At 43.0% G+C, this 12,823-nt stretch overlaps 1 protein-coding gene across 2 annotated transcripts in view; it reads right to left on the reverse strand.

The window, feature by feature from the left end:
• The window catches only part of LAMC1 (laminin subunit gamma 1), a 185,523-nt gene that overhangs the window by 45,465 nt on the left and 127,235 nt on the right, over positions 1–12,823 (reverse strand). For both annotated transcript variants that reach the window (XM_089683983.1, XM_089683984.1), the window contains exons 3-5: positions 10,915–11,045; positions 5,718–5,884; positions 3,286–3,474 (exon numbers count right to left, since the gene is read on the reverse strand). In XM_089683983.1, the coding sequence (XP_089540109.1) occupies positions 3,286–3,474; positions 5,718–5,884; positions 10,915–11,045 (487 nt within the window). The remainder of the gene's footprint in view (positions 1–3,285; positions 3,475–5,717; positions 5,885–10,914; positions 11,046–12,823) is intronic.

Genomic DNA, 12,823 nt, shown 5'->3' on the forward strand with positions numbered 1-12,823 from the left:
CAATTTCAGGGCAGGAAGATAACTTACCCTAGGTTCACATCTGTGCGGGTGGTGCCACTGTGGATCCGCATGAAAATCCGTGCAGCCACACCACCCACACAGAGGAATGCGGACCCGCAGGCAGGTGCCATTAGTTCTAATGGCACGCCTCCCACACTGGAAAATGCAACTGTACTTGGAACCGAGGTTCCCATGCGGGCTGCATTTTCCAAAGAAGTGCAGGGACTTCTTCCCTGCGTGTCACGGGCACAGGAGTCCATTCAAATGAATGGGCTGTCGTGCCCATGCAAAATGGGGCCGACGCGGCCGCAAATATGTGAACCGGGGGTAAAGGAGCCTGTGTGTCCATTTACATAGGGGATCCTGGATGTATCATCTTTAAACCGGAGGAAATGGGAAGTGGTGCCAATGTAATCAATAGAAAAGAGATCAACAAGCTGGTATTTTTCAAGAAAGGTGGTAACCTTAAATATCAACCATTTGTCTACAGTGTAAGCTGCTCAAACAAACTTTCCAAAAATAAGAAACTAATGCTTCACATCTCTAATCAGCTGTTTGCCTGCTTCAAGAAAATGTAGCCATACATGGGAAGAGACATCAGGGGAGACATCAATATGACATCAATATGTAGAACAAATTTCAGTTATATTTTGCCCTATGCAAAAAAAATTGCATCTGTAATTGTTTAGAAGTAAAATGTATTCATTAAATTATAAATAAAAAGCTATCTGGGAGACCATTTTCAGTGGCAACAAAGAAAAATAAAAGGAATTTGCTGATAACTTGGAATGATCTTCCTGCAATGGCCAAATCCAGCAGATAATCACAGTGTGTGGTCTCCTTTGTTTACAGGGCAGCAGAAATGCTTATTTACATGGCTGTGTAAAGCCTGACACCATCCACTAGGCCCAAGTGTTTACAGAATCCTGAGCTATTTGTTACAGGCCCAGGGGGAGACTTTATAGTTGGGGATGTGAAAATAAACTCCAGTACTGAGGCGGAAAGCAGGGCTCACCTATACAAACAAAGGACATGGGAGAACATGATGAAGTGGTAAAGTTCACTGATGTGTATTGTTACGTAAAGAATATAGTGCCAAGTTGCTTGCCAGGAAAGCCAAACAAGGCCTGATGTTAGCAATGCAAGCAATCAAACTGATCTGCCAAGGGATAAAAAGGTGTCCTGAGCCAACAGTGCTCACTTCACTCTCTATTGCGTCATCACGATCCTGGCCTGCACTACTGATTATGGAGAGCTATTCACTTTCATCACAGAAGCCATGTGTTCCGAGTGTGATTCTACCTAGATCACCTGCGTGTAAGAAGCCTTTACGCTCCCTCCAAATCATGTATGAGAATTTGGTTTAAAACGGATTCTGGTGGTACAGCCTCTGCTCTGCTGTTACTCCAATTTTTATCCTGGTACCAAAATAGCCCTCCAACTGTCTCTATATTAATGGCCCTGTATATAAAAGTCTATGGAAAATGCAAATCAGTGTGTTCACTGGGTAAGGCCAATGGTGGGATTTTAAAGCACAGAATCATAGGATGCAAAAAGCGCTACAATCTGACCATGAAGCATAATGAGAATACTGCTTACTCTGTCTGCAATGTATTATATAAAAATAGGATCAAATGGAGACTAAATGCCTGCCTTGGGCCAATAATTTTCCATCTGGCTCCTTTGACAATAGTCAATTGTTCAATAGACTTTTGTCGAACTTGGTGGTGCCAACAGGGGCATCCATGGCTTGAATGTTGACTGATTTAGCAGGATTCAACCCCTATATGACAGCCTTTAGAAGCCGCATATAAAATAGCTATTCTTTACCATTCAGTCTGGTAACTAGTTTCAAGGCAGCTCCATGCAGAGCAGCTATATGGGGTAAGCTTCAGTGCGATACTGGCAAGCAGCTCAAGATTCAAATATAAGAATAGGGTCTCAAGGAGGGCATAAGCAGGTCAACGGCTTAACTTGCAGCGTCAAGTTGCTCTAAAGTGTTTGGTTTTTACTCACTGCACCCTGTTCTATTGCTTTTGATACTTCTCAAAGCAGAATTGAGAGCAAATCATTGTGTCCCAGAACATGGGTGCAGGCTTGTCCTTAAACCAATCTAGAGGGCTAGTAAATGTAAAGAAGAAAGGATCAACGTTACTCCTCAGCAGCCCAGGTGAATAAATGATAAGAAGCGGCCTCAGCCTACATGTACCCACCAAACACCCTCATGCATTTTGCTCCGCCCCCCCGCGGGCTTAGTCATAGGCCCCATGACTAAGGCCTGCAGGTGGTTTGTGGTTTGGTGGAGACATGCAGGCTGAGGCCGCTTCTTATCGTTTATTAACCTGGGCTGGTTGGGAGTAGCGGTGATCATTTCCTCTTTACAGCTAGTGGTTTTTAGTCAGCTTTGCTTTATGAATATTTAAAAAGTGTATAAACTGATATTTAATTTTTATTTTTTGTATAGACATTTAAAGTATAACTGCACTTTCACTATTGATTACATATTTGTATTTGTTCCTTCAGTACCTGGAATAAATGACAAAGATGATGGGTTACATTTCCGGAGGACAAGACCTTTTCCCAGCAGCATGGTCCGTAGCCTCCTTGCTTTTTAGGTGTACTCCATGCGATACTCTGAAAAAGCAGGACCTGGCGCCAGGCTGCTCATTCAGGCCAGTGCATGGCAAGCCTCTGGTTGTGGTCAGGAGTGGCTAATAATAAGCAAAGCAGGATTAAAAAGACACAGCCAGGCCATCCTGCAGGAAGCCAGAGGTACCTTCAGGAAAAGAAACCCATCATACTGGCATTAGGTACAAGAACAAGTACACATAAATAATAATTTTAAAAAAGTGTCATATTATAATACACTGCAGAACATTTTGGACTTTCTAAGAAATGAAAACTAACTTGAAAGTATTGAAAGCTAAGGCAGGCAGCAAGATTTTAATTTTTTTTTTTTTTAAAGTAGTAAGCAATGCTATCCTCCATATTATTCGCAGTACAGGTTTGCTTTAGGCAATACCATCTTAGAAATGAAATACCCATTCCATGAACATCTAGAAGCATTGATCTGAAATAAAAAAAAATTACTACAAGCAAGAGTGTATATTAGAGCTAGTCTGTAGTACAGTAAAATACAGATTCAAAAATTTTAAAAGTTTAGAAAACCCAATAGAGGACATTATCTTTCACATCAGTAAATTTAGTGCAAACAACTCAGCAATACATTTGGTAATTATCAAATCCATGATCAATGATGCACACTTTAAAAATGTTCTCACATACCAACAGGGTTGCAGTTACAGGCCAGGCAAGGCTCGTCGTCATTCTGCCGATAGTAGTTCTCTCTGCAACGCTCGCAGTTTGGACCATCTGTATTGCCTGAGCAGCCACTACAATGGCCACCATGGCCGGTAGAACGGTACAACTCTGGGTCAAAGTAACATTCCTGGGAGCGACCATTACAATTACAGGCTGGAGAAAAAGGAGAAACAGAACAGATGTGTGTAAAAAGAAAAGATTTGTAGAATTCATAGATTATACATAGTTGATCAATGAGTAACGTAAAAATCAACATATAGCAGAGTACATATTACATATAAAAAGCACAAACTGACTTTTTGGTTAGGGTAGAAAAAAAAAAAGTATCTGGAGCATCCAGACATGGCAAACTATAAACTTCTAAATTCAACTTGTTCAATTAAAGCAGAACTAAACCCCTAAATTTAAATATTTCCCAAAACAGTTATATTCAAGGCATACTGTGAATGATCTATCATCACAGCAGCTTCTACTCTCAAACTGTCAAGCCATCAAGTGGCTGGTATCATAACTGATCACATGTGTAGCATAATGGCAGTTGCAGTTCAAACAGAGGTAAAGATGGCAGCTTCCTTGACTGTGAAGGACAGGAGAATTTAGTTCAACTTTAAGTTTTGAGATTTAAAATAAAATTAGTTGTCATCCATATTTGCTCAAGATTTTTATTTTATTTTAATTTTTTTTTGTAGAGAAACTACACAATGTAAAGGTCCCTATATGTGTTTAAAGCAGAGCACCAGGGTCCCCCCAAAAAAAATTAAAAGTCAGCAGCTACAAATACTGTAGCTGCAGACTTTTAATAGAAGGGCACTTACCTGTCTCGCGGGTCCAGCGATGTCCTCATCCAAGCCGATTCTTCAGTCAGCTTTGGGTATTGGCGCCAGCATCTTCAGTAAGGAAAACCAGTTTCACAGCCGGTTTCCTATTGCGCATGCGTGAAACGCAGTGTACTTTGTAAGTGGGCAGCAGTCTTCTAAAACCTGTGAAGTTTCACAAAAGGCTGCAGGGATTAGGATGGGGGGCCAAACTTCCAGCTCAGATCGCCACAGCCATCTGACCCAAAAGTAGGAGCAGGTACCTGCGAAAACCAGGTACCCGCTTCCCCACCACAAAATGTACATGTGGCAGAACAGACAAGCAGAACTTCCCCATTTGTGTGGCGTTGCACTTTAAAGTATATCTGGAGCCATTTTGCTGCTTCATTTTGGACAGAGGTTAAAAACCCAGAAAGAACACAAACACTTCTTAATATCCTCAACATGCTGAGCTCTGGCATGTTCCCCCATACTGGAATCCCACAATTCACAGTGGGTGCCTCTCGAAAAGAAAAGTTTGCCTAGGAAACATTCTATTTAGCCTAAAGTCTAAGTGGAAGGACTGCAACTGAACCAGCAATCTGGTGTTTAGCCAACTGCGGTACTGTAGTTAAATAAGAACCAGCTTCACAAGGAGTAGCTGGAGGCAGACAGCAGTTGGATGATTTAACTGTTTAAAGTCCAACTGAAATGTCACAGCTTTTTTCTTATTATAGTCTACCACTAATAAATAATTTATTTTACTGTTTTTGCCTGGAAATGCCATAAATAGCTTTTATTTTTTTTTTGTAAATCAGTGGAAATGTGCTCCCTGGCCTTCTACTCCAGTTCTCTATGTTGGTATAGACCAGTGGTTCTCAACCTTCCTAACGCCGTGACCCTTTAATACAGTTCCTCATGTTGTGGTGACCCCCAACCATAAAATTATTTACCCAGTAATTATAATTCATGAGTGTCGTTTTACCTCTAATACTGCTGCTTTCAACACAGTAGCTGTTTTTAACAGAGTAGCTGATTTCAACACAGCAGCTGCTTTCTACACAGTAGCTGCTCTTTACACTTTGGAAATATGTGTTTTCTGATGGTCTTAGGGGACCCCTGTGAAAGGGTCGTTTGACCCCCAAAGGGGTCGCAACCCACAGGTTGAGAACCACTGGTATAGACAAATAACTATACACCCAATGTCACCTCACAAAATTGTTATATTATGGTATTGTGGTCAGATAAAGAAAGATCTGAATTAGTCAATGTATAATTCCCTAAATTCCAAAAAAGGGGGATGGAACAGAGGTCTAGCTGAGACAAATTCTGACTTGTTTCTGCAACCCTAATTTCCCCTAGTGAGAAGAATAATATCACCTCATCAGACTAGTCATTACCATGTAGAGTTCTCTACTTTAATAGCTACAACAAGAATGTGGCACTTTGCTATCAGTGTAAACGGACTTTAAAAGCATGCTGGATGAACAAGCAAATGTTTGACTTGTGTGACAAATCCTCAGCATTAGAGAAGCTGTGGAAAAAATATTGTGTCCAATAATCCAGAGACACTAATGCAGAATTACGAAACAGATCACTCACGGAGACACTCGTTGGCGCTGTCAGCGGTTGCCCTCCTCCAGGGTCGGTCGTTAAAGAAGGGTAAACATTTTTCACAATCGAAACCGAATGTGTTGTGTTTGCAATTGCAAACCAGCTTGCTAAATTCATTGTGAACACATTCGCTGGCATGTCCGTTACACTTGCACCTGAAAATGAGAGAGAGAGCAAGGAAGGTCCAAGTTAGCTTTACACAAAGGAGTTCAAGAGGAATTCCACCCTACAAATGTTGGATGATTCAACAATGTTTTTACAGAGAACAAAACTGCTGCTGTCACTGAGTATCCTGAGAAACCATACACACTGTTGCTGGAACAAATGCAGGAAGACTGCTCACATGCAAGGGGTGATTCAAGGGGAAGAAGCATTATATTAAACCACTATAGAGATTTAGCTGCTAGATGATTTTTTTCCCCTCATTAACCTCTTAACTGTCTACCACACTTTTACCTTGTATGAACGACCAAAACCAAGCCACAGGTTTTTATTGAGGTTCCATCAGCCTAGCGGGAGGCTGTCCAAAATGCCATGGTCCTTAAATAGATGGTTAGAATCTGTCATCAAAAAGAAGTCTAAGGCTGGCCGGCCATACATTATATAATTTACTTGAGAATTTTGCTTTAGATTTACCAAAAACCATAGAATACAAGGTCAAACCTAAACAACACTTTCAATTGTAGCCAATTAGGCAGACCCGTGCACTATATAGTTGAAGGTAGATATCTAAAGGAAATTGGACAGAAAATTGTAAGAAAATTGTATAGTGTTTGGCCAGCCTAAGGCTCCTTGCACACAGGGCTGTCCAGCTGCAGGATGCCCAGGAGGGACAGGTGCAGTATCCAGTCCCACTACAGGCGGCCTGTTAAAGAGGACAGAAAACCGTGGGGATTTCAAATCCCCAGAGCTGTGAAGCAGCTTTCTCTCCTCTCCTTGCAGAGATAACAGTATGGGCCAGATGGCATCTGATTGGTCAGCACTGTCCATGTGATGGTGCTGACCAATCAAAAGCCCCCTAGTCAAAGCTGTCAACCCTGCAAGGAGAGGAGAAACCCAAGGGTATTAAAAAGTTTGAAGTTTAGAAAAATGTAAAAAACTGAGAATATGGAGCATCTGCCACCATAGTATACATCCCCACACGTCCCCCTCGCCCACTCTCCGCTGGGGAAAACCGCTTTGCACCACTCCTGTGTGAACTCAGGCTTTGACAGTCTGGGTTCACACAGGAGCTGTGGGGAAACTGCAAGCGATATGGACAGGAATCGCATTCCTGTTCAAATCGCATGCTATTCTTTGTGTTGCAAGTTGTGTCGATACACTTTGTATGGATGCAAATCACACCGCAATGCATCAATCCTTGGTATCCGAGAGTACTTGATTGAAAGTATCAGTACTCATACTTGCCGATAAAAAAAAAAGGGCATCGGTGCATCCTTAGCTAAGAGCAATGACAAAGTGCTCAGGTTGATCTATCTGTGCTTTGAATGTAGCATTTAGGCAACATTATTATTTATTACAGGTATTTTATATAGCGCACCACTTCACATATATATTGTACATTCACATCAGTCCCTTTCCCTCGAGGAGCCTATAATCTAAAGCCCCTAGTTCATGTTCACACGCTCACTTTTTTTTGTTAGGTAATCAATGTAAAATGACAGTGAACACCAACTAAGAGTCAACGAGCTTGATTTACTAAAGGAAAATAGACCATGCAGTTTGCAAGTGCACTTGCACTCCTTTTTCTTAGTAAATATAAGTGTGGTGAAGCTTCACTTTTTAAAGATCCAATCAGGCGCAAGGTGCATTTTTGCTTGTACATCATTGGATGATGGAAATCAGCTTTATCGCATTTACTAAGTTCTGGGGAAAATGAGTGCAGCTACAGTGTCTATTTGCTTTTAGTAAATCTACCCCCAATACGTTCAGTTGCAGCCGATTCACTTGTGCTTACAGAACACATTCCTATGAATGTTCCCCTAGATGTGTGGGAATACACATGTACAGGGCAATTACATACCAGAACATATGTATGGCCTGCTACAGCATAAAAAGGAGTTACAACTGGTGAAATCTAGTTTTATAAAATTGCCGCAAGGGTGAAAATTAATCAGTTATCCTGAAATCAGTTTTAGCCATTCACAGATTTACTCACTAATGTTGGTCTGTACTGTGCTGTGGCCCTCTAGCAGATATCAATTTACGGAAAGAGGATTTTGGAATGGCTGCAATGGATCAAAGTATTTAGCCTGCATTCAGTAAGGAATGTTGATTTCTGATTGGATGACATGGAATACTGAACACTACTGAATTTGCATACCCTTAAACTGACCCCATGGTTACTTTATCAGTTCACCAACGTTGGCAAGCAAGGACTGCATGTCTAAACGTGTAATGTAATACCTTGTAAAGTAATTCAGCAGTCACAAACCCAGAGTGACCCATATACAAATAGAATTTACAGGAACTAAAATCATGCTTTGACCTGACTCCTAAACTTTACTACTATACCACATATATGATTTTCTGTCTCATTGTCCAATAGGAAGATGAGAAAGGGGGTGGAAATGATGTTCTTGCCTCATTGTCCAATAGGAAGATGAGAAAGGAGTTGGAAATTAGCATAATTTCAGAACTCAAAAGTCAGCCAGGTCAACATTGGTTTTGGCGCTGCTTGAGCTCCATACAACATACAGTATGTGAACATATGCAGAAATAGAGATAAAAAACGGCTAGTGAGTTGACAGTACTAAGCTTAAATACTAAGCCATATTTATTTATCAGAGGTAGTTATATAGCGCAGTCAATTTGCGCGGCGCTTTTACATATATACAGTTAGGTCCATATATATTTGGACACAAGCGCAATTTTAGTTTTGTTTTTTTTTTTCCCCCGGGTATTTACCAAAACATATTCAAGCTATAGTTATATAATGGACATGGGCTGAAAGTGCACACTCTCAGGTTTAATTGGAGGCTATGTACATCCAAATAGGAGGAAGGGTTTAGGAACTACAGCTCTTAAGAGTAGCCATCCCCCCTTTTTCAAGGGACCAAAAGTAATTGGACGATTATGATCATAAATAAAATGTTCATTTTTAATATTTTGTTGAGAATCCTTTACTGGCAATGACTGCCTGAAGTCTGGAACCCATGGACATTACCAGAGACTAGATTTCCTCCTTTCTGATGCTTTGCCAGGCTCTAACTGTAGCTGTCTTCCTTTGTTCTTTGTGGGTCTTTCTGCCTTTAGTTTTGCCTTCAACAAGTGAAATGCATGCTCAATTGGGTTGAGATCAGGTGATTGACTCGGCCATTGCAGTATATTCCACTTCTTTTCCTTCAAAAGCTCCTGGGCAGCAGCGGACTGACAACTCATGGGGCCCCCGGGCAATAGGGGATCATGGGGCCCTTGTGTCCTTGCCCAAACTCAAAAAAGCCTATGAAAAAGGTACCAGGGGGCATCTCATGGGGCCTCCTACTGACCCCGGGCCCTCGGGCAGTGCCCGAGTTTCCAAATGGTCAGTTCGCCCCTGCTCCTGTGTTGCTTTTGCAGTGTGTTTTGGATCATTGTCACTCTGTACTGTGAAGCGCCGTCCAATCAACTTTGCTGCATTTGGCTGAATCTGGGCTGACAGTATATCTCTAAACACTGCAGAATTCATCCGGCTGCTTCTGTCTTCTGTCACATCATCAATACACACCAATGACCCAGTGCCACTGGAAGCCATGCATGCCCATGCCATCACACTGCCTCCACCATGTTTTACAGATGACATTGTGTGCTTTGGATCATGAGCTGTTCCAAGCCTTCTCCATACTTTTTTCTTACCGTCATTCTGGTACAGATTAATCTTAGTTTCATCTGTCCAAAGAATGCTTTTCCAGAACTGGTCTGGCTTTTTTAGATGTTTTTTGCCAAAGTCTAATCTGGCTTTTCTATTCTTCAGGCTTATGAATGTTTTGCACCTTGTGGTGAACCCTCTGTATTTGCTCTCATGAAGTCTTCTATTGATTGAAGACTTTGACAATGATACGCCCACCTCCTGGAGAGTGTGAACTTTCAACCCATATCCATTATATAACTATAGCTTGAATATGTTTTGGTAAATACCTGGAAAAAAAACTAAAATTGTGCCTGTGTCCAAATATATATGGACCTAACTGTATTATACATTCACATCAGTCCCTAAACCTCAAGGGGCATAAAATCTAAAGTCCCTATCTTACATTTATTCATACACATACTAGGGCCAATTTAGACAGGATCCAATTAACCTACCAGCATATCTTTGGAGTGTGGGAGGAAACAGAGTATCCGGAGGAAACCCACACAGACACAGGGAGAACATGCAAACTCTAGGCAGGTGGAGCTGTGGTTGGGATTCAAACCAACGAGCCTAGCACTGTCAGGCGGAAGTGCTAACCATTTAGCCACAGTGCTGCCCATATCTGCTAATAGAGTGGAAAAGAGGAGAATCCTTCTTGCAATTTGTGAACGTGTAGCTTGATCTCCTACTACTCACTACATAAGCAAACTATTATTGCTTTTCACAGCAGCAAATCTGGCTATAGATGGGTAGTTTAGTTTTCCCGCATTCAGCCAGGACGCAGGAAAAAAAACCCAAAAACCCCAAAACACCAGATTCCTCCATCCCCACAAATGAGATGGATGGGGAAGCCCCCCACTGGGACAATGCATTCTGACAGCAGGACCCTCTGCTGTCAGAATACACTGATCAGTGGCTGCACCTAACTGGCTCTAGCTGTCCATCGTCTAAAGCTTTCCAGCATATCCCTTTGACAGAATCGATCAACTTCTGTAGGGGATTGTAACTATACAATCTCTAACAACGGAATTCTGAAAATATGACAAGCTCCAAATTTGTCTAACCGGAGAAAAGAAACCCCCTTACCTCTGATCACAATATTCTTTTAATGTGTCATTACAGTCTAGTTGGCCAGGTCACAATGGAATGAATGCAGGAATTCCAGATGAAGGAAGTGAGGTCAGCATCCACAAGAACAGTTCACGCTGCTGCTAGACAACTTGCCCTGTTAAAGTATTGTGACCACCCACATCAATCCACACAGAGCAACCCGACCCTGGTTCAAAATAACCTACTGAAAGAGGAGACTACTAGGCATGCATAGGCATCTACAGCATGTGCATTGCAGCTTACCTGCCTCCTACTGCAAAGTCAGAGATGGCATAGTAATAGGATTTCAGCACCTTGGGATCACTGAACACCTCATCTCCAAATGTATTGAGCCTGTTCAGAGTTACACGGATGTCTGTGGCTGTTACCCAATCCTGCAGACACACAAAAAATAAACAGCAGAGAGGTCTTATCAGTTATGTTTATGTTGGTGGACATACAAAAAACAATGTGGTGGATACATTTAAATCTTCAGCACAATGCTGGAGTACAAGTGCAAAGAAAGATGGCTGAAAATCGGCACCCAAAAAAACAGATTTCAGTTTACTAATTGGTTGCTTTGGTTTACCGTACATTGCTCCTGGTCATGAAAACAAAAAAAACTGGGACTGAAGCAAACCAAACATCTTGCCACTTACATTGTAGAGCAAGCCCCTCCATAAGTCTGCATTTTACTCGGGAGTCAGGGGCGTAGCTACAGGGGTTGCACTTGCGACCCAGCCCCATGTTGAAGGGGGCCCATGTGACCCCCTGTATGCCTGGATGGGAGGAGCGGAGGGGGCGACTGCATATAGAGGAACTGATCTCTTCATGTTCCTCCTGCAGCCTCTCACCTGTGGGAGAGGAGGAGAAACAGGCATTCAGTGGCCTTGAGCTCCTGAGAGAGAGTGTGCTGACAGTTCCCCCCTCCCCCACGGACAGGAGAGGAGGGAGAACTGCTTCTGATCCATGCTGACAGTTCCCCCCTCCCCCACGGACAGGAGAGGAGGGAGAACTGCTTCTGATCCATGCTGACAGTTCCCCTGCCCCCATGGACAGGAGAGGAGAGAGAACTGCTTCTGATCCATGCTGTCAGTTCCCCCCCTCCCCCACAGACAGGAGAGGAGAGAGAACTGCTTCTGATCCATGCTGACAGTTCCCCCCTCCCCCACGGACAGGAGAGGAGAGAGAACTGCTTCTGATCCATGCTGACAGTTCCTCTGCCCCCACAGAGAGAAGAGGAGAGAGAACTGCTTCTGATCCATGCTGACAGTTCCCCCTCCCCCCCAGACAGGAGAGAGAATTGCTTCTGCTCTGCGCTGACAGTCCCCCCCTCCCCCAGAGAGAGGAGAGGAGAGAGAACTGCTTCTGCTCCTCCTCCTCCCACCCCTCCCCCTGCTCCTGTCTGCCCCGCCCACAGAAAATATGAAGCCCAGGGAGAAAGGAAAAGGTGCAGCCTTCCGATTCCCTGCGAGTGAAGTCGCCCCCCCCCCTTTTCTCTTTTGCCTCCCAGTGAGTACTGTAATGTAAGAGGGACTCCATCCTTTCTTTCCATCCTTTCCTCCTTCCCTCCTTTTTCTTTCCTTCCTTCCCTTCTTTTCTTTCTTTCCTTCTTCCCTCCTTCATTTCCCTTTTGTTTCTTTCCTACCATTTTAGACTCCTGCTATTTCACACAAGCCCTCCCCCCCCCAATGGGCTCCTAAAAAAATTGCAAAATAGAATACTTAAAAAAAGTTAAATAAATAGAAAAAAACAAACTACTGACACCAGTGGCAGAACTAGCAGGGTCACCAAGATCTCACTATTATTATACAGGATTTATATAGTGCCAGCAGTTTGCTCAGCACTTTACAAAATGAAGGCAGACATTACAGTTACAATACAATTTGGTATAAGAGGAAACAGAGGGATTTGCTCATTAGAGCTCACAATCTAAGATACTTGCAACCGGGCTCTGGGGTTCATCCACTGAGCCTGGAGGGAAGGGCCCCGGCCGGGGGTCAGGGGGGCCCCTTCATGGTTCCTGCACCAGAGCCCTGAAGGTTCTAGGTACACCAATGCTGGGAGTCCTAAAAACTGGGGAAATCTGATATGCAACAAGCTTCTGTGGCTGGCAACCACCACCTCCTACATTTAGGTATTGGTTCGTGAGGCCGGGCATCACAATAATGGA

The sequence above is a fragment of the Staurois parvus genome, unplaced genomic scaffold, assembly GCF_062004578.1.
Source record: "Staurois parvus isolate SC_StPar_1 unplaced genomic scaffold, SC_StPar_1.0 ptg000332l, whole genome shotgun sequence".
NCBI lineage: Eukaryota > Metazoa > Chordata > Amphibia > Anura > Ranidae > Staurois > Staurois parvus.